The following is a 22,680-nucleotide window of genomic DNA, read 5'->3' on the forward strand; positions in this document are numbered from 1 at the left end:
ATTAACAATTAGATTCCTTTGAAAAGAATAAAAATACTCATTTAATGAAGTCAAAAATCTATGAGATATTTAGAATTAACATTAGGTTTCTATATTGGGTTTGTTTCTACAAAGTAAATCCAAGTTTCTTTTTGCTCTTTATTTTTAACAGTATAATTGGATAAACATTCCATGGATACACTTATGACTTAGAGACATCAAACAGTTTTTGAAAAGTAAGTGGTTTAAGGTGGTATTTAGGCATATATAATTTTATCTGAGGCAGTGGGGATTTCTCAGGAGAATGTCCAGCCTGGAAATATCCAGAAGCCTAAAGATGCTGCAGATCCCTTCCCACTTTCCGTGCAAAAAGCCAATTATTTGCAATTCCCTGCATTATTTTAAGCCAATCCATCCCTCCACAAAATCCTGTGTGCTCTTAATAAGTGCCCAGATGTTTCCAGCTGCATCTCCAAAGGCTTCCCTTGCTCTGGAAACCCAAGGACTGAAATCTGTGCCTTTCATCTGCATTTGGAACCTGCAAAGTTTAAGCCCACTCTGCGTATTAACACATCCTGAATCTGCTTCTGTGTCATAAAACTGACAGAGATAAAATGGAAATTGCAAGGTGAGTTCCAAATCTCCTCTCCCCTCATTAACCAATCAGTCTGGTAAATTCCACACTGTAATTCTCCTCCCAGAGCAGTGACTCTGCAGAGTTTGGGATGCAGAGTGAAGGTCCTGCAAAGATTTGTGCCACCTAACTGGTGGTTTCCATAATTGCCCAAAGATTTTATACCCACTCAAAGCTTCTCTGTGCATCACTTTTTAGTAGTTATTATTATTATCACTTTTTAGTTATTATTATTATTGTTATTATTATTATTATTATTATTATTATTTTCATTGTTATTCTGTTATTATTATTTATTTATTATAATTATTATTATTTAATAGTTTATTTCCATATTCAGACACAGAGGGATGCTGCTTAAGGGTAATCAGCCACAAGTTTATAAAAAATCAAGGCTAAAAACTGAAAAACTAAGCATGTGATTACTTAAATATTTAGATTAGCAAACCAGCTCTTTGTTTAAAGTAAGTACAGATAAAAAGTTGAACTCTATTATCTGCATGTAATTGGCATCTGCAACTAAAATTCAAATTCAAAGGCTTTATTACCCCCCTGACAGCACGAGCCATAAACTGAGGAACTCCAGCTCAGGAGTTTCTTCAAGTACCCAAAAACCCTGCAGAGACAACACCGTGGCAGTGCCTGAAGAAGGCAACACAGGAGGCAACACTTTGTCCAAACCAAAAATGAAACCAAACAGGAAATATTTAATTACCTCTTCCCTGTGAAGTGTTTAACTCACCATTGACTCTTTCCTCAACTGTTCTTTTATCAGCTGAGCACAGAGAGTTCCCCTCAGAGACACCAGGATCCGAGCAAGGCTTAAAAAAAAAATCTGCTTCTTTTGGTTGTTGTCATTCCTAATCACAGATATCTCTAAAATTATTACTCCTAGCTACTAGTGGGAATAAAAAACTCTGGATCAGCTAAATCAATCAGGCCTGTGCAGTTGGGAAAGGGAGAGAAGCAATTTGGTGAAGAATCAATTTATTGGCTATTAAAGACATGCTCAAAATTAACTGCAGAATGAAGCTCCCCATTTATCTGCTCTGGAGGATATCTGCAGACTCTTGGTTTCAGCTGGGCTGTGGACTCCATGAATTCCATGGGAAATCATCCCAAACAAACCCAGCCCCCACAAATGATGGGATTCAAGTGGGAGGTAAAATAATCTGAAAATTGAGACAGATCACAGACACTAATGAAATATCAAGCCAATACTTGAAAATAAATTGCATGTTAATGGATCCTGCTGTCAAATAACCAAGTGCCCAAAAACTCACTTTGACATCTCCAAGGAATCCTAAGAGATGGTGACTTTCAGAGCTACAAGCCAATTTTTGTAGCCTTTTTGGGGAAAAACATGGCTTTTTCAGACACAATTACTGAATATTTCAGATCTTTGTGAATGCAGGATTTCATTTTTGCCACAATTTCTTGGGAGCTCAGAAACTCCCACTGGCAGATTTGGAACTAATGGCTGTAATGGCTGTTATGCTCTTGTATTTAGGGTTTTTTTTTGGTCAACTCATTCATTTACCAGACTGTTGTGGAAAATTTGCTCCCAGTAGTTCTGAAGTGCAGAGGTTTGGTGTTTGACAGCAGTTTTACAATAGATTTTTATGTGGTCCAGCTGCAAGCTAAAGGACTGGGTTTGTATCTTAGCCAGCACTATTTCCATTAAAACTTCCCAAATTCCAGCCCTAGGTAGACAAAAAGATGGATGGCCCTACCTGCTCTGTTTGCAAATGCCCCTCAAATAAAGGCACTCACAAACACAATTACAATTAAAACACAGCCCAAAGCAGCCAGGACAGGACACTGATGTTCCCCTACGACCAACTCAACTGGAACAGAAAATTCCTGACATTCAAATGTAGCTGATTTATTCCCCTCAAAATCTGCCCCTCATGTGTTAAGGGCACAGGGATAACTGATCTCACTCCCTACTCTGCTTTTATCTTTAGACTCCCCCTTAGAATTTCCATTTTATTCTCTCTTTTCCCCCAAAACAGGGACTTGGTCACCTTGGTATCAGATCATTGGCTTCTATGTATAAAATAACCAGTTGAAAACTGGGATCTGGCAATCTCGGATTCCATTATTTGAGTGGTTTTGTCCTGAATTTTCTCTTCTTTTTGCTTCTTCTGCAGACTTTGCACTACATCAGAGTCACAGAAAAACTTCTTCCCCTTCTCCAACGACTGCTGCTCCCTGACCACTCCCTGAGCATCACAAGTCAGACAGAAAAAGGCAAACTAGGGGGATTCTGGAATATTTCAGTTCCCTCTTCACAAATTACCAGGGCCAGGGCATTTAAACATGAAAAAAACATTAAGTAATGACGTATTTTCATGGGATTTTTGACCCAGAAGTCCAACCTTGGACTCTGTGCCATGCACATCTGTGTGTGTCTTTAGGGAAGTGTTACTTTTACTTTTAAGCCTCATAAACATTCAGTTTTCCACTGAAAATTATTTCCCCATTAAGCTTTCTTACTTTAAATATAGACTAGTCAAGGATTCATTCCCTTGTGCCCCTGAGTTGGCTTTCTAAAACAGATGCTATTATGGCACTTAACTCTTCAAGAGTTTCACGTATTTTATTAAATAGACAAAGGAATTTTAATTAAAAACATATTTCAAGTACACCTGAAAGTCCCTTTACTTGTTTTACATTATACTCCCAAGTCCCTCTGAGGGTTTCAGCAGGAGATATATGCAGAATGTTTGGATTAAGTGGGAATTTGGTAATTCAGCAAGTCTCAGGGAGAAATTTGCACAACAGGAAAGTAAAAATTACAACTTCAAATGAGGTGTAAAAATGAAATCTTAATTATGCAGCTACTCCAGATCTCCTATGATCTGTACAACCACTGGGGTTTGGGGTTTTTTTGGGTAAATGCTGTATTAAGCAGTTGGCATCTTCTACTCCTTGAGGAGGAGCTTATATTTCAATGACAGATTAAGTAATTTCTGTGATTCATCACAGGTTTGGAGGTTTTTAGTGCTTTAGGATTTTTTGGGACAAGCAGCTGTATCATAAAGGCACATTACTGCTTCTAGGAACGGATGAGTTGTTTTGCATTTGAAGCAAAACCTTAATTGATGCACTGCTGACTTCCTCCAAAACTTCACTAATTCATAAATTTTACACACCCAGCACTACCAACAAGTTGCTAATAATAATTAATCTGTATTTAGTTTTACAAAAATCCAGATAATGACACCTCTAACGACCAACTAACTCCTTGCAAAGAATGCTGAATACATTACACAGCAGAAATGTGTTTGGTAAGCAAGCACACGAAAAATATTGCCAGTTGGACATTTATTGCTTCTAAATATTTGCATTAAAAGAGAATTAAGGGTGGGCAGAGCTCTCAACTTTTCTTCGCTTGGACAAAGACAGTTGGTTTTCAATTTCCCTGTAATTTTTACTAACTATCAGGTAAATTCAGAGGACTGGCTTCCTGGGAGCACATATTCCTGAAGGAAATTGCTTCCTGGGAAGCCCTGTCATGACAGCCACTGTCCTATCCTGGGAAAATAGTTGTGAAAAAACTTCTGGCACCAGGAAACCTCCTCTCTGAGGAGCAGGTATTCACAGCAGATCGAGAGAAAACATTATTAAGATACAAATCTCTAGAAAATCACCAAGGGCTGTGACTCGACGGAATCGAGCGCATCGGTCGCGAGTCACATCCATTTCAGTGGGATCACAGGAACGTGGCTTAAATATTGCAGAAACCTCAGGGGAAAAAGTAACATTTTTGTTGTAACATGAAGCTTTTTGCACTGTTTTTGGCTGCAGGCATCATGGTGAGTAAGGAGCCCAGCAAATGCTTACTCACCGCCTCGGACAGCGACGTCGAGCCCGCGGCTTCCCTGGCGCTGGAGATGAAATACGCGCTGGATCCCAACCGGCAGATCAAGAAACGGAACAAAGCCCTCCAGGTGAGGTTTAAGGATATCTGCGAGGCCCAGAACGAGCAGAGGGACAAGCAGCTCTCCACCTCCTCCACGCAGGACCCCGACAAGAGGGAGGCCAAGGCCATCTCCTACAAGACGGCCTATCGCAAGTACATGACGGTGCCCGCCCGCAGGTCCATCCCTAACGTCACCAAGAGCACAGGAGTCCAGACTTCCCCTGATCTCAAAAAGTGCTACCAGACCTTCCCTCTGGACCGGAAAAAAGGGAATATTCTGAAAAGCGCCGCGACCGTGGACACGTTACCGAGCGAGAACAACGGGTTCCTGATCGAGGTGAAGGACAGGGAGGGCCGGGGCCCGGGCGAGGCCGCGGCCTGGGGCAGGAAGGCCGGCAGCCTGCAGACGGCCGAGTTCATCTCCCACATCTCCGAGCGCGCCGCGCACGACAACGGCGCCGAAGCCTGGAAAAGCAGCAGTTTGCACAGCTCTCCCAAAGAGCCTCGTCCTCCTCCACCCAACTTGGCCGAGCCCAGCGAGGAGGAGCCGGCGCGGCCGCCCGGCCGGGGCAGAGCGGCGGCGGCGCGGCTGGGGAGCGACGAGGCCGCCCAGCCCCTCCACGGGAGGGTCTTCAAGACTGAAGTGGCCACAGTTTACCTGCCGGCCTCGCAGCCCGACCTGCCCGGCCTGGGCGACTGGGGGCCGTGCCCTGAGGAGGAGGACAAGAGGATGGTGCAGCTGAACGGGGTGCAGCCCCCGGCCGGAGATGCCCGAGCGTGCGCGGCGCGGGCGCAGTGCCCGGCCCCTGAATGTAGTGACCAGAGCCTGCAGGTCAACGTGGCGCCCATGGAGGAGAGCCAGCCCTGCCGGACGGCCGTGGCCGTGAGCCAGGAATGCCAACAAATCGTGCCTCACACCGAAGTTGTGGACTTGAAAGCGCAGCTTCAGATGATGGAGAACCTGATCAGCTCTAGTCAGGAGACCATCAAAGTGCTGTTGGGTGTTATACAGGAGCTAGAGAAGGGAGAAGCTCACAGGGAAGGGTGAGTAGAAGCCTTTTTAATGAGTATGAGCTGATTGAAATGTCTTTTCGACCTTGAGTTTGCTGATGCCAACGCGTCCCTGCTGCTATGCACGTGGCGCTCCTCACACGGAGTTTTGCTGCTTTAGGAGAAACCTACCAGCAGCATTCAGATTGCTATCTGCCAGTCCCAGGGTGTAATTAAGTAATTATTTAACGAAGGGCCCATAATACATCTTCCTGTGCCTTTTCTAAGGAGCACAGAACGAGCCGCTCTCCAAACAGGATTAGCGAGGATGTTTTCACATCAGCAACTTGCATTAGCCGTAATTCCTCACACGGCATGAAAAGCAGCAGCAAAACCTTAATTCTGTAAGAGACTTACCTTTTTAAGATTAAGGGATATTATTACAACTCCCAGTGTAATTCCCTTAATGGCATATGAATCTCGTCTGGTTTCCTTTCACCTGAATTTTTCATGGTATTTTTATCAGAAGGAAATGAAATGAAAACTTTGAATATCAAAGTCTTCTTTATAACTTTCACACAGCCCTAAACATGACAAACCCAAGCAGAAAGAAACAAAATTGTGTTTAACCCTAGCTTTCATTATTTAAATTAACCCATAAGGCTTTATAAGTACTGAACTGTAACTCAGTACAACCTTTAGTCTTTACCTGGACTGTTCAACCCATCTTTTATCACCTTAACCAATATTTTGCAGACTGACTCACCTTAGTTCCCTCATCATTATTCAGTGAACATACCTCAAAATATATGTGTGCTGTTTGCTTGTTTTGAAATACTTCTGTAGTTAAATCATAATTTGCCAGAAGTGATCAGGACTTTAAAATTAAAAAAACAGCAGCTCATTCTACAAAAGCAGCACCTGCTTTTGTTTGAGTCAGAAAGGTACATCTTTAATTTAAATTTCCTTAGGAATGTAGGAATCATGTGAATCCTTAAACTCAACACGTCTGGCATTAAAAAGTCATCTTAGTTGGACCCTGCTATCAAGACAGCTGTTGCGTTGTTAGTTTATTTTACAGCTGGTTATATTATTATTTATATCCTTATCAATTATCAATATCAAGTCCTGGATAATCAGACTGGGACATTTCTTTGCCTACCTGAAAGCCACACAGGTTTCAATGATCTTAAAGATCTTCTCCAACCAAAATAATTCTATAATTCAAATTTTTTTTAAATTATTATTTTTAAAAAACCTCCCCTGATTTTCTTAACTTCAAGAAACTGCAGGCGCTTTGGCAAGAAGTGCCAAGCTGCTTTTCCAATCACAAAATACAGAAAACTATTTCATCATCATAACTCATCACCCGCTCGTTGAGAACCCTGAGTGCACAAACACCCACATCAGAGCCACCTGCTATAAATACTCTGCTTCCTCCACACAATTACATATCCAGATTTTATCCCTTCCCAAAGACAGCACAGCCACAGGTGCAACAAACACAGACTTTTTATTGCCCTGACAGAGCAGAGCTGTTACTGCAGCCAATGTTAGGAGTACTTGGCACAAAACAGATCTTGGCCAAACTATCCAGGATTGTCTTCAGATAATTCCTCTGCAGCTGTCACCCCAACTAAGCTGTATTAGCTCTAAAATGGTGAAATTGTCCATAAATCCCAGTTTAGAATATCTTTACAGCCTCTTAGACTCATGTGCTGGAGTTTCCAAGACTCCATCTGACCAGGAAGAGCCTGTTCAATAGGTTCACACTCGGAGCCACCTCCAGCTGCTCCTGCACGTGCCCCAGACACATCCCAGACCTGCTCCCTCCCTGCTGGGCATGCAGGGTGTCAGGATGGGCAGGGAAGGAGAAGGAGGGAGATGCACACTTGCACGTTTTCATGTCCCTGCATTCCAGACCCTTCTGATTTTGTGGCTGTGGATGATTTGGAAGGAGACTGCACAGCTTTGTGCTCAGGACCTTCCGCAGAGATGCCTCTCTCCAGAGCTGGGAGAACACTCTGTTCTCCTGCAAACACCAACACATCATTAACACAAAGCCTGTCTTTATCCCCAGCTCCCTCAAATTACACAACTCCTGCAATAATAGGCTGCCCCATCCTTTTATTAGAGTCATTCTTGCCAATTGCTGCATTCATCCGACACCATCTTTGCTACAGACCCTGTGTAAACTGTTACATATCTCCTCAGTGCCAGCATGTTGAGCTTTTTTCCTGTTGTAACCAGGCTTTAGGTCAGTTTAGATAAAGAAATTAAAGCAGTTCTGCTGTTTACTGTAGCATCTTCCATCTGCTAGAGCAGCAAGAGATGTTTGTACTTATGGAACTCACCTGCTTTTCTGATATACATTAAATTCCTTAGAATAACACACTACAAGAAACAAATACAAATAACACACTGCTGGGAAAGGAAAAAAATATGAAGGAAAAAAACCACCAAAAGCAAAAAACAAAGCCCCAACTAAATTTCTTAATCAGATTTTTCTGCCTTTAAGGAAATCAGTGTTCTTTAAGTGCTGTTGCAGTGCCATGGGACTGGTGCTCAGTGGATTCATTTTCACTAATATGCTGTAGGTCCTGAACTGCTATTACTGCAATTCATCACTAAATGAGTCGATGCCAGCAGAACTGTAGCAGCATCTCTGAAGGCAGCAGTCTCATCCTTTGGGTGCCTATCATCTATGTGTGCTTTTGAAAATGTCAGTGCTCCATCATCTGCAATTAGCAACAACAGCCAGCACTCAACTCTGCTCCAAGGGAAGGGGAAAGCTATTGGAGCAGGAGGAGAAACACAGAAACTGTGATCCCCCTCCCAGTTTCAAAGGACATTATTAAAAATCTGTGTTATGTGCATCGTTATTTACTAAATCCTTGGCAAAATGGCTGTTCTACCTCTCTGTGTGGAAGCTTCTACAAAAAAAGCAAATTACATCCCAGCAAACATTGCTGGATGCCTTAAGTCATGCATGAAGGAAGTGCAGAGCTGCAGCTTCAATTAAGAGTCCCAGCTCAGAGTTAAAAAAACCATTGAATATTACATGATGCAGGGTGCAGCTTTAAAACACAAACCCAGCTTTATGCTCCAGTTTTATTCTGATAAATCATCGGTGATCTCACTTTACAGACATATTTGTCTGCATTCAGAGGGAGAATTTAGGAAGCCAAATGTGTGGAGCATCACTAAGGCTGACGGGACTGCAAGCACAATGCAAGTTAATCATTCTAAAACCTGGCTAACAAAGATCTGTGAAATACAGAACAGAAGATGAGCACATAATCAGAATTACTTTGCTGCTGGAGAACAGCAGTGACCTGCCCTTTAAATCCTTCCCGTGGAAGGAACAGTAATCTGGGCCCTCCTCATTATACAATAAATCAGCAATTTTAATAAACAAAGTGCTCAATTTGCCACACAAAAACAAGTCACAGTATTTTGACTCTGCCAGGCCAAATGCTACACACCAGACAAGAGTTAAATGAACCTGTTTCAGAGCTAATTTGCATTCCTCTATTAGTCAGCAGTGGTTCAGGAATTTAAAGAGCTCTCAACAAACTCCTTCGAAGACGTTGTCATGGATGGAATTTAAATGTCATCACATGTTTTTCAATGACTAAGGGAATTTTGTGCCTCACATTCTCATTTCTGAGCAGAAAATAAGCCCATATTGTGTGTCTGGATGGAGGTTTGCACCCAAGAGAAGAGGAGAGCAGGGAGCATCCTCACCCAGTGCTGCCTGAGCAGCACTGCCAGCAATGGCCCTCAAGGTCACCCAAACTGATCCTCCTGCTCAGCAGAGGTGGCAAATCCAAGTCGGGGAGCCAAAGCAATTATTGCCTGGGCTGTTTGCTCTGCTCCCAGCCCTGCTGTTCAGAGCAGACCAAGGAGACTGAGCAAATCAAGGCAGGAACAACCTCCAACCCCTCACCTTCCAGACTGGAGGTCCTTATTTCACAGTGGAGAAAAGGAAGCTTAAAAGAGTTCACAAGAGCAGAGCCTCTGCAAGCACAGCCCTTGGGAGTGATGTGTGAGCTGCAGGAATGACAGCACAGGGCTTGGGTTGGGATTTCCCCCCTCAATGGCTTTGTTTTGCTTTTGTTTTCAATTACAGCCCTGGCAAAGGGAAGGTTTAACGGGATCATTTCTAAGAGAAAACCTGGAAATGGAGGGACACAACAGATAAGCTTAACTACAAAAGACAGCTCACTAGAAATAAATACATGAAAAGCAGAAAGAATAGAGCAAATTGCATCTGGGATGCACAAATTGTGTCATATTCTGAGTGACTGCAGGTTTTGGGACACTGTAAGAACAGCTTGGGATGAGGACTGTGATGAGTGCCTTTATTTCCTGCTGTGACCTTTTTACATCCATCCATTCTGCCTGGAATCATCTCTGAAATGGTCACACTCATTTCATTATCCCCAAAACCACCTCCTCAACTCTTTCCTCCTTTCTCTCTCTGAAGATGCTGTATTTTTATTTTGGTATTTTTTATTTTTTGTATTTTTGCATCATTTACAGATCATTCCCAAACACCTTGGAAAATGTAGCATTTCACCTTCCTGAGGCAGAGCCAGGGGATCTCTTTGGATGCACCTTCCTTAGCCAAGGAAAAGGAGTAATTTTGCACAAATCAGAGTTTTGTGGACCTTGTGATCCTTGGGCCAGTGATGGTTGAGTGCTGCTCACTCAACCCAAAGCAGGAGCAGTACAAAGACACCAAAGGTTCATTTACCTGCCCTCAGCATAAGAAATTTGGTTTTCTAAGCTCTGAACCAGCCCTTTCATGCTCCCCCAAGCCCAGCTGGAGCAGAGCAGGCCCACACTGACACCCTCAGCACTGGAACTATTCCATTATATCCCAAAATCCCATGGAGGTTATTCCAGTATCTGCTGCCAGTCCATGGGATCCCCTTGACCCCTCTTATCTAAAATTCTCTTACATAAAAAATCCCAAACCAACCAACCAATGAAAGCTGATAAGAGTGCCACTGAAATATCTACTATCACTGAAGGTAAAAAATCCATCATCACCTAAGGTTTAACCTCAAATTCCTTTTTTCTTTAACCTCAAACTCTATTTTTTTAACCTCAAATTCTGGTTTTTTTAACATCAAATTCCATTTATTTTTAACCTCAAACTCCATTTCTTTTTAACCTCAAATTCCTTTTTTTAAACCTCAGATTCCATTTCTTTTTAACATTAAATTCCATTTTTAAACTTCAATTTTAATTTAACCTCAAATTCCAATTGCTTTTAACTTCAAATTCCTTTTTTTTTTCTGAATTAGCTCCCTAACACCTGTCTGGAGTTGGATGTCCAAAGGCAGGTACCAGGAGTATCTCAGAGCACACTTTCACAGGGATGAGATTTATATTTTTGATAGGATTTTTCATTCGAGCTGGACACATTTATTCTGGGGCTGATAATCCAAGTTTCAGGTCAGATTGGCAGAGTGGATAAAAGGGGCAAAGTCTCCCAGTTCCCAGCCATCCTGGAACATTAATGTGTAATAATTCAGAGTTTCTGGGTACTACAACATTGCAGACAGAGAGCTCTTCAATAACCCTGCTGTCAGAGCCACTTTCTATCAATCCTTTGTGAGGAATACGGTGGTGGGAGGCTTTCAGCAAGGAAATAAGGGGGGAAAAAAAGGGAAAAGTGAACACTTAACAGCAACCAGAAGGTGGAATAAACATTAGAAAAAAGGAATCATCTTTTTAGCAAAGTTACTTGGTATTAATGCTCTGTTTTCTCCCCCAAAATGCCACTAGGAATGTTCTGAATCTCAGAAAATAGAACTTATTTTGCTAATATAGTCCAGCTTTTTATCTGCACATACTGTATGGGCAGAATTTAATGGAAATGTATTTGAACTACTGAGAAAAATAATTTGATTTCTATCTGGTTGCTATTCACTGGACTTTAAAACCAAGAAGAAATGTCATTCCCCACCACACCTCCCTGTTCCAGCCCAGGATCAGCAGCTTCAAAGTGAAATTAAGGTTCAGGACTTCTCCAGCAGATTGGCTGCAGGGACACAAAGGCCAATAAAAGCAAATCCCCACAATTCAAATCTGGAAAAAACTGATGCAGTCTATTAATGAAAGACTAAAACAAAAAGTGTAAGCAAACAATATTATTGCTAAACATATCCATAGGAATTAGCATGGATCAGAAGCTTCCCAATGTCACCAAGCTGCCCAAATCACACACCTGCAAGGAGAGTTTCCCTCCTAAATCAGTCTGCTTTTTAAAAAAAAAGAGAATGATTGAAGGTAAGGAATTATGAAGTTTGCACAATTAGAATAATCCTTTAATAACTGCAGTTTGGCTGTTGGCAGTATCAGAATGCAGAGCCACGAGCCTGTAAAAATGGGACCAAAATGAGCTTTAGAGTGTTAAATTTTTCACTGCTGTTCCTTCACCAGGAGATGAAACAACTGATTTCTAATTGACACCTCCTTCTGAGCCCGTGCTTGCACAAAGGTACAATTATCTCTTATCCTGACTGAGGAAAAATGGCAAAAAGAAGAGCAAAAAGACTTGTCTGAAGATGGGGGTGGCTTTGTTTTTAAACTGCAGAGGCTCCAGGTACCCCAGGTTCCAGATTTGGGACAGGCTTAAAAAAGCTCCTGAGTAGCACATTTAGGAAAGTGAAGGTGAAGAACTGGGAGATGATGGAGACCTTGATACAGGTACCTGGGGCTTGGAATGGGATAATCTTTAAGGTCCCTCCCAGCTCACACATCCTGGGATCTGTGGCCTGAGGAAACCTGAAGTGAGGAGTGTCCATCCTCCCTGACCCCACCTCTGGGTCTCTGGTGGAACTGCTCTCACTCACACCTGAAAACACCTAAAACTCAGCTGTCCACACTGCCCCACAGCTCTTACAGCTTTTGCTTTGAGCTTTGCCAAACAGAGGGATTTTGAAGATGGATGAGCAATTCCCTGCCATGGAACCATTTTTTCCACGATAAACAGTAGTTAGTAAAACACTCCAGTGAAACTGGGCCAATTCTGAGCTTTTTGTGATGCTCTGTTGTGATGGCTTTTGCATGTCATGGAGGGATCCGTGCTCCAGGTCAACCAGGAAGGAAACCTGTCATTCCAAGGAAAGCTGAAATTCTGTTTCTGTGTTTGGACCTCTTTTCCTCATAGGATGATGATGGGGATGATCTCTATCCCATTACTCACTGCATGAGCCAACCAGAAGAGGACAGACACAACTCTATGGGGGAACACTGGGATTTTTTCCCCTCAATTCCAGTGTCAGAGAATCCCAGAATGCTTGAAGGACCTTCAAGACCACCCCATTCCACCCCTGCCATGGGCAGGGACACCTTCCATTATCCCCTCCAAGCCCTGTCCAGCCTGGCCTTGGGCACTTCTAGGGATCCAGAGGCAGCCAAAGCTTCTCTGGGCAGGGCCTCACAGGGAACAATTCCTTCCCATCCCAGGGAACAATTTCCTATCCCATCAACCTTTTTTCATTTTAAAACCACAGCTGTGTGTGGTCCAGTAACTCCTCAGGAGGCCAGCAGAGGTATTTTGGAATTAGAAAGGAAGTTTACCCTCTGGAATGTTTGAACCTGGAGTCAGTTAGCTCATTTCTTTGATAAATCAGAGATTTGTTTACTTTATTGTCATCCACACAAGCTCCAAAGAAATCCCAGAGATGGCACCTGGAACTGTGGACAAAACTCAAGCAACTGCCACACTCCTGGTCTGTGAGTTCTCCTCGAATTCCCATTATCCAAGGAAATGAGAAAACACAAAGTACTGGGACCTGCTCAGGCTGCAACAGGCAGAGTTCAGCACTTCCATGATCCTTCCTGCTGGTTTTTGGTTTTATCTCCATACATTTTCCCGTCCTTCTTGCAAGTACAGAATCCCAGAACCATTTAGGTGGGAAAAGATCTCCAAAACCATCAAGTCCAACCTGTGCCTGATCCCCACCTTGTCACCAGCCCAGAGCCCTGAGTGCCACGTCCAGGCCTTCCTGGAACACCAAGCACTGGCTCCTCACAAACACCAGGAGCAGTGGCCAGCAATTCTCCTCCCTCTTTTAATTCTATGCTGCTGCACAACGTTTGGAATTTTAAACAAGCCTGGCTGATGCAGTTATTATTTGAAGCCAATGTAGGCTTAGAGATATAATGCACAAAGGGTATTTGAGCTTGCACTGAAATCTCAATCACAGCAAAATGATGAAATAATAGCACAGATTTTGACTTCTCCCATCTTCCCTCCTTTATAGGAACAATTCCTGGGAGCAGCCTCAGTTCAGAAGTCCAAGCCAAGCAGAATCCCAGGGGTTGTGTTGCAGCAGCAGGAGCTCCTCAGCTCAGGGTGGGAGCAGCAGGAGCTGTGAGGGCACAAGGATTTCCACCATCTAACACATCACCTCAGCTGCTCCCAAAAGTCACACACACAAAATTAAATATAAAATCCCATGGATTTGGGTGTGGAAGAGCAGTGGGAAGTGGGAAGAGGAACACTTGAGGCTGCAGGAAAGGATGGGTGGGTGCAGCAGATCTGATGATGAGCTGCTGGCTCAGGAGGCTCCAGGCAACGACCCCAGATCCAGGTAAAAAGCCCAGATTCAGTCCTGAATCCTCCCTCGGGGGGAAACCACAACAGGGAGAGATTTGGGATGAAGGGACAGAGCTCATCTCAGCCTCACTACTGGAATGTGCTCCAGACAACCTGGGAAGTGCCTGGCCCAAAAATTACCCACCAGCAGTGCAGCTGCTGCTCCACCAGAGCAAATTCCCTGAATGGCTATTAACACCAGGAGCTGACATTTTAATTATCCTCCTGGTTCTTCTGATGAGACAACAAAGGCACAAATATTCAGGAGAGATGTTTGACCTTGCACACACCTAATTCCTATAAGATTTTGTGATTTCACTTGAAATACATTTTAATTCTCTTTGTCCTCACTGTATTTTTTATTTAAAAAAAAAAAACAACAGTCCTATTAAAATATATAGTTATTAAAAAAAAACAAAAAAAACAACACTCCCTGACTAACCTGAGTATAATAGAAAATGTATTTACAGGGTGAAAGCTCTTGAATTGCTGTCGTGGGAGTCGTGCCGTACGCCCACAGTGCAAATACCTCAAAAAGCAAATTAGTCATCTGCTTCCAACTGTCAGGATGCAGCAAAAGACAAACCACTGTCTTGGAGAGAGCCTGAAAAATCTCACCACTGACTTTCTCTACGTGGCAAAGGATTTTTTTCAGAAGCCAGATCAGAAATATCAACCTTGAAATAAGAAGAGAGAGAAGAGTGTTCAGTGTGGGAATGTCAGGGTGGATGGGGTTTGGAGCAGCCTGGGATTGTGGAAATTGTCCCTGTCCAGGGCTGGGGGTGGAATGGGACGAGCTTTGGAGAGAGGAAAACTGTTTTCAGTAAGGTTTAGTTAATCCTTAGTTAGGAAACCAGCCAGCAGCACAAAGCTGGGATCACTTAGACCTGTGTGATCTCTGAGTGGGAAAACAAAACAGAGGGAAAGAGGAAAAACAGACTCAACAAAACCATGGAAAATAAAAAAATCGTTAGGAGGGAAACCAAAAATAACCCAAGCACACCAGACCCTGAAACACATGGAGCAAATCCATGTTTGCATCCAGAAGAGCCTCAAGGTAATTCCTCAAAGCACAACATCCATGCTCATTTTTACCCTCTCTAAATGCAAACTGCTAATTGGTAATTATCAACTTCAGGAAAACACAGCAGCAAAAAGGTTAAAACAATTTTTCTACTTTGAAAGTGATTTTTCAAAACACCCTTACAGGAGCCAAAGGCTGGCCCAAGGTGGTTTAGACCTGCCCAGACCTGGTCTGGGAGCAGAATCTGAAGTTCTTAAAGGAACTGGAGATTTTCATCCACTAAAAACCTGATTTTGCTGATATACAAATACATTTGTATGAGTTTCCCATTGAACTAAAGTGGTAAAGCTTTCCTAGGGCAGAATAAACCTCTAGGGCTAAGCAGGATTTATTTTAACCTAAAATAAGATGCAGAAGATATACAAGAGATTTTTCTGCATTTTACATGGCTGAAAAATGACTTGCTCAAGTCATAAGGACAACTAAAGCTCTCGTGACAAAGTGGAGTCATTTTATTTTGCCAAAAGGCAGATCATGTTTGTAGCAATAATTCCAATTTTCTCTTGAAGCACAGTTACTGAAATTATCAGTTCTGTAATACTTTAAAGTAGGAAACAAAGATTTTGAGAAGTTCTCCGTCCAACTGTTGATTTTTAAAGCATTTTCCTGTAAAGATGGGCAATGTTAGGCCAGGTGGGATGGGGCTTAAATCAACCTGGTCTGTGGAAGGTGCTCCCATGGCAGGGGGTGGAAGGGTTCCCATGGGTGGGTTTTAAGCTCCTTTCCAAGCCAAACCACTCTGGGATTCTGGGATCAGAAGGTTTAACCAGCTGTGTAATGAGTTCTCTCAGCAGCTCTAGGAAATAATAAAACAACTCCAATTAATACAAGGACTTGAGGAGAAGCAGGGCCTGCACTTCCTCTGAGCAAGGCCAGAACTGTCACATCAAACACACTTCAAAGGCCCACTGCCTGCCTAAGATCATTTGTTTCACTATATTTAAATAACAAACATCAACCAAAAAAAAAATTCTTGAAGTCTGTTCATCTTCCTTGCTGGTAATAATCCATCAAAAGTGTGAGGAACATCAAGATCATGCTGCTCTGTACCCATCACAGCCACTTCTGGAAAATCCTGCCATTAGGGGACTCCAGATCCAATAGATCAATCCTTCTAAATCATCTCTAGGAGTTTTTTCTTTGGTTTTAATAGATGCTCATTTAAAAAAAAATCAGCATACATAGATCTAAGCTTCCCTCTCCCAGCTCAAGAGGGTCTCTCTAATTTATACAAGCAAAAAAAAATATACAAATGCAAAGATTTTGATGTTGAAGTTGGTATTTTTTAAAAAAAGCCTCCAGCAGGTGCACAAATTGACAAATTGTGTGTTTCACAGGGATTTAGAGAGTGTAATCCCCTTAGGCTGCTCTGAAAATTGCAGCCTATTCTTAGTTCCTGCCAGCCCATGTCAGCAAAATGGTTGCTCTTCATTATGATATTTTAATACTTGGGAGTGTTAATTGAGGTTAAGCTCAGGTTGTACCCAGAATGCTAAAAAAAAAAAAATATTAACCTGACAGGAAATGAAAGTCTCCTGAAAATAATATGGAAAAATGTGTGAAAAACTGGAGATGAGATCTCCTTTCCAAGGAGAGATGCAGACAGAGAAACTGAGCTCACCTACATCCATCCTTGCTCCAGGACCTTTGAGGCCAGGTTGGACAGGGCTTGGAGGACCCTGGGGTAGTGGGAGGTGTCCCTGCCCATGGAATTTTGTGGGATTGAAGGTCCCTTCCAACCCAAACCAGTCTGGGGTTCTGGCATTCCAGGGCCTGCCCAAGCTCTGCACATCCAGATGCAAACAGAAAATAGAGGATTTAAGGTTAAAAGGGTGAAGCTCTGGAGCAGTGTCTCCTCCTCAGTGGACATCAGAACAATCACATCCAAAATAGGCTGAAAATCCAGGAATAACCCCTGGGAGCCCCACCAGGCCAAAGCCAACTTCCATTTCTACAAAAAGGTGACAGATTTTCTGTAGGAAACTTTGCCTTGTGAAAGACTTGACATTTAAAGAATTGATTTTTACCAAAAATAACAACTGGTTTAGTAAAGAAGGACAAAGTTTTGGTCTCTCTCCTACATGGGAATACTTTCCACATTGTTTTTAGGAGGAAGGAAAAAAAGCAGCTTACTCAAACACTGCATGGCACAAGGAAAGCATCATCACCCAGAACTCTGCTCTCCTTCTCCTGGTACCCAGACTCTGCTCTCACATCATTCCAAAACTGATGGAAACTCTGTTTTTCAGGAAGTCTGCACTGAAAATCAACTTCACTGCCTAAAACCTGCATGGCAATGCTGTGCCAGTAGTGAAACCCTTGCTGGAGTGAAGGAGACAAATTCCATGCAAGTGTTTGTGTAGATAATTATGTGAAAACAAGCAAGTGCAAGTCCAAAGCCCTGAGGTATCAGCAACAAAATTCTTTCATGAGGAGTTTAATTTTTATAGAAATAATTGAATTTACACTGTTGTAACACTCATATAATTCAGTCCTGGCTAAAGAGCTCTGAAAGTGACAGATGGAAAGCAAACACTGGGACACCATGGAGTGTTCTTGGGGCTTTCAGGGAATTCTAACAGGATCACTCAAAGAAGGAAATAATAGAAAATATGCAAAAATCATCCCTGAAAACTAAAAATACTCATTAAGGAAAAACTGCTTTAAGAAAATTTAATCAAGAATTAAATCCAACTAGAAAATGAATATATCACTAAAACCAGTGAAGACTGAGAATGGCAAAGATGCTAAAACCAAGCACAGCTGAATGTGGCAGTTGAGAGATCAGGATTTCAAACTCATCATCCAAAAATCATCTCATTTTTAAATAATTACATCCAAGGATGTAAGTATTCATTTTCATCAGCTTAACAAGTCAGCCTTACACCAGCAAATATGCTTTTAAACATGTGGAAATCTAGAATTATTATGCATTTAAAGACCATCAAATCATAGAATGGTTTGGGTTGGGAAAACCTTAAAGATCATCCAGTTCCAGCTGATTGCAGGGCTACAAAGATGAATGAAAATGTTCCAACTGGAAAACAACTTAAAAAAACCAAACCAAGCTGGCACCAGCACAGGGTGTTTATGGCTTTACCTATAAAGAGCAAAGCCACATCCCTCTGAAAGCAGCTATTGACTCTTCTTTATGTCCTCAGTAAATAAAGGCCTTCCCCAACTCATCTCTAGATTTTAAACGTTGTATCTTTAGTTAAAGCTTTTAGGAACTGATCAATAGCTTGGAAAAAAAAAACGTTTTACAAGTCTCAGGTTCATATTAGGGACAATTTGAATGTCAGCTTCTGAAAGATCTGAAGAGGGGAAATGAAAATCAGGAATTGCTTCTCATAGAGAGGATAAGAGCAAATAAAAACCAGGAATGAAGTTTTTCCCATAAGGAGGAGCACAGCAAATGGACATTTTGCTTTGTGTGAATTCCTCTGCACACCTGAAGGAGAGTGAATTTGATGTCCTTCTGGTTTTTGCCTTTTTTCCTTTTATATGTCCTCTGTATTCTCTGCATATATACTTGGAGTTCTGTAACATATTAATAGCTAATTTTCCCAATAACTTTCTGTGACTTTTCCCCAGACAAAAACCAGCACAAATTCCAGAACTCCAAACCCTGAGAAACACAAGACCCCTACCCTAGGTTGGTTCTCCCTGATTACCAAGGCTGAGAACAACTCCTCAAGATAAATTTCATGGACAAAGTACAGCTTAGTGCCTAACTCCAGAAAAGGGACCTAACCCAGAGGAAATTGCACCACCTCCTGTCCTCCTAATTAGCACATTCATCAATTATGTTAATTTCTTAAAACTTATAAAAAATGTACTCACCACTGGGAGGGTACACTTTTGTAGGCATCTTTCCATAACTGTCCCTGAAAGCCTTCAATAAAAATCCACTTTTATATTACCTCCTACCCTAAATTTATCTCAAATTTCATTTTCCAGGTTGGGAAAATGATAACAGGGTTGGATGGGATATTGGGAAGGAATTCCTCCCTGGGAGGGTGGGAAGGGGCTGGGATAGAATTCCCAGAGCAGCTGTGGCTGCCCTGGATCCCTGGCAGTGCCCAAGGCCAGGCTGGACACTGGGGCTGGGAGCACCTGGGACAGTGGGAGGTGTCCCTGCCATGGATTGAATTTAAAATCCCACCCAAACCATTCCATGGTTCCATGATGTGGCTTTTGTGTGATGTTAAAAATCAGCAGTGTTGGTAATCTGAGCATATTCCTCTGATTAAAAAGCAATTTTGAGGCCAAGTAACAACCACCATCGAGAACAGCAAGAACTCCACATTGCATTTGGCTTTTAGAAGGAAAAAAAAAAGTCTTAAAAAAGCAGATTCACCCTCTCATGAACTTCTGTTGGTGCCACCACAGTGCCAGGAGCTGCACCCACAGACCCAGAGCCTGTGGCTGGTGCCACCACCCCAGCCACTGTTAATCCTTAAAACCATAAAGAAAAGTGACACAGGCCCAGCTGATCGTTCTCTGAGCTACACAAACAGCCTGCAGCACCTCAGAAATGCTGATTTTCCATCCTGGGCACAGGCACACCAAACAGTTGGTGCAGAATTTCCCATTAACACTTGATATTACATAGGCTGGATATGTGCTCAGTAAAAAATTAAGCCTTTTTTTTTTCCTTCAAATGCTGGATTTTTCATTTTTGCTCATTGTCAGGGCAGCAGAGGAGCTCTGTCCCTGCAAGGGCAGGGAAGGGGCAGAGATGCCCCTGGTTAAAGCAAAGCAGCCCTGAATAATTGGAGGTCAATCAGCTGAACTGCAGAGCCTCATTCCCTGAAGGAATCCTGACTTGGGGCTATTTTCCACATCTCCAAAGTTCCCTGGACAAATTATTTCCCCACTTCTTCTAAAAACAACTTTGAAGAAATGCTGCCAGCACTTGTTTGCATGTAACAAACTGAAATTAACTTCAAAAGAGTCTAAATTTGTGATTTTACAAAGAAAAATCCAAGTACCAATGCACAAATATTGAACTGACAATTTTCATTTTAAACTCATCTGCATGCCAGAACATTCATGTTCATAGGCAACTGTTCTATTTTAACGAAATATATTTATTTTCATGAAATTTCTATGTATTAAATAGTACCTGCATACCTTAAAAACCCCTTTTTAATTAGAAGTGACCAAGGCAGAGACAAGCACAGGTAAATAAGAAGTCACTGCTGCAAGAGACTTCAAACCAGAGTGTGACAAAGCACAGCTGCAGGCTAAGGGAGCACAGGAAATGTCATTTCAAAGGCATTTTCTTCCTTTTAACACATAAACATCCCTACAACAAATCTTCAGACCTCCCTGAGAGGCACAAAAATTCCTAAACAGATCTTATTTTGCATTATTTTAGTCTGTACACTCCCCTCCTGATAGAATGGATTTTGTGTTTTGGTTTATTGCTTAATGCTCAGAGTTTGGGCAGAGTGAAAGTGGAGAAAATATTAATCCACCCCAAAGAAGTAATTTCTTAATTTAAACTGAATTTTTGGTGCTGTTTTCCTAACGTTTGGATTTTTATATTCAATATTCAAGGTGAAAAATAATCCTGAAAATCTGATTATTATGAAAATGGTCATGGAAGGCCAAAACTTGTTAAAATAAGTAACTTTTTTACTGATGCCACGTTCTTGTCTTTGCAGGCTTTCCTATCGGACCGGCCAGGACACGGCCAATTGTGACACGTGCAGGAACAGTGCATGTATTATCTACAGGTGGGTTAAAATACCAATATTCCCATTTTTCCCTGGGAAAAAGCAAAGATTCAGTCACTAATGCAGGCTCAGCAACTGGCCTTGATGTTCCAATCAACAAAACTACTTTAAACTCCACTAAAGTCATAAAATTCAGCACCTGTGGAAGGGTAAATCACAAAGAGATTATTGTGGGCACAGCTGTGGGATGGGAGGTGCCACAAGGTGTGAGCTTTATTTTTAAATTGCTGCAGGTATTTCTCATTTTCTGACCTGCAAGTCAACTTCAATTTTACTTTCATAAACTTCTGTACCTACCTGTGATTTATTTTTATGGCAATAACAACTGGACTTGGGAAGTCACTTGGAGAGAGGGTTTGTAAAGCAAAGAGAACCAGATACAGATCCCATCTACAGCTTTAGAGTAAAATCAGGGAGAGATGGGATTTTGGGAAGGAATTGTTCCCTGGGAGGGTGGGAAGAGCTGGGATGGAATTCCCAGAGAGGCTGGGGCTGCCCCTGGATCCCTGGCAGTGCCCAAGGCCAGGCTGGAGCAGCCTGGGATAGTGAAAGTGTCCCTGCCCAGGGGTTGGAATGAGATGAGCTTTAAAATCCATCCCAACACAAACCATTTAAATTTCTGATTTTATAAAGTGACATTCCCACCCAGTTTGGGGTTTTTTGGCACATCCAGTGAAGGAATAACAGGCACTGGGCATGAGGCAAAGCCATCATGAGGCTGACAATGTTTCACCCTGACAGCTTCATTGTCCTCCTTCTCTGGAGTCCCAAAAATCCACCTGGCTGTTAGCAGGGGAGGTGAAAGCAAACATGGCTCAGGGTTTCAGCAGATCAGGCAGTGCAGCACAAATGAAAATGCACAAGATGCCAATTCCAGTGGAGACAGAAACTCAAATGAAGGCACCAGTGTAGGACTTCCCCCCTCACTCCTTAATTCTCTGCTCAGCCAGCTTTAGGCAGAACAGCTGGAGCTATTTATTTATGAATTTTCTCTTCACTGCACAGAAAAAAAGGAGAAAAGGATGGAAACCTTCAGCTCCACTTTACAACCGACCACAACAGGGCTCTGTGCAGGGGCAGAAACCAATTCATGTCTTGTTCCTCCTCTGCAGCCAAGTTCAGAAGCACAGGAACACCCAAAGCCTCCTGTGCCTCCCTTTTCCTGTGCAATTCCTGCCCCAGAGCAGCCTGGAGGCACAGCACAGCACAACTCCAGCAGGGATTGCTCCTTGTTCCATTAGCTAGGAAAAAACCCAATTAAGACATTTTTGCAAATCTTCATTTCTACTCAGTGGATTCCAAGTTAAGGAAACTTTCAGCTTCCATTCTTACATTCAATGGGAATAAAACCTGGAAAAGCAAATTAGGAGAGTTTTCCTACTGAGAGAAGGCAGGTCCTGCTGCCCATTCCCAGCTGGAATCCCTTTGGCAGATCCTGATGCCCATTCCCAGCTGGAATCCCTTTGACCTTTGGGTCCTGATGCCCATTTCCCACCTGGGATCCCCTTGGGCAGCTCCTGCTGCCCATTCCCAGCTGGGATCCCTTTGGGCAGGTCCTGCTGCCAACTCTCACCTGGAATCCCTTTGGGCAGATCCTGCTGCCCATCCCCACCTGGAATGCTTTAGGCAGGTCCTGCTGCCCACTCTCACCTGGAATTCCTTTGGGCCGATCCTGCTGCCCATTTCCCACCTGGAATCCCT

The 22,680-nt window shown here is 42.6% G+C and overlaps 2 protein-coding genes across 3 annotated transcripts in view; one reads left to right on the top strand and one right to left on the bottom strand.

Annotated features, from left to right (window-relative positions):
* The window catches only part of DOCK1 (dedicator of cytokinesis 1), a 277,666-nt gene that overhangs the window by 150,199 nt on the left and 104,787 nt on the right, over window positions 1–22,680 (bottom strand). The window lies entirely within an intron of this gene.
* INSYN2A (inhibitory synaptic factor 2A) overlaps window positions 1–22,680 on the top strand; it is a 41,502-nt gene that overhangs the window by 8,121 nt on the left and 10,701 nt on the right. The window contains exons 2-3 of the mRNA XM_054637086.2: window positions 4,427–5,585; window positions 20,908–20,979. Of these exons, the coding sequence (XP_054493061.1) occupies window positions 4,432–5,585; window positions 20,908–20,979 (1,226 nt within the window). The 5' untranslated portion in view covers window positions 4,427–4,431. The remainder of the gene's footprint in view (window positions 1–4,426; window positions 5,586–20,907; window positions 20,980–22,680) is intronic.

The sequence above is a fragment of the Agelaius phoeniceus genome, chromosome 9 (genome assembly GCF_051311805.1).
Source record: "Agelaius phoeniceus isolate bAgePho1 chromosome 9, bAgePho1.hap1, whole genome shotgun sequence".
NCBI classification, from domain to species: domain Eukaryota; kingdom Metazoa; phylum Chordata; class Aves; order Passeriformes; family Icteridae; genus Agelaius; species Agelaius phoeniceus.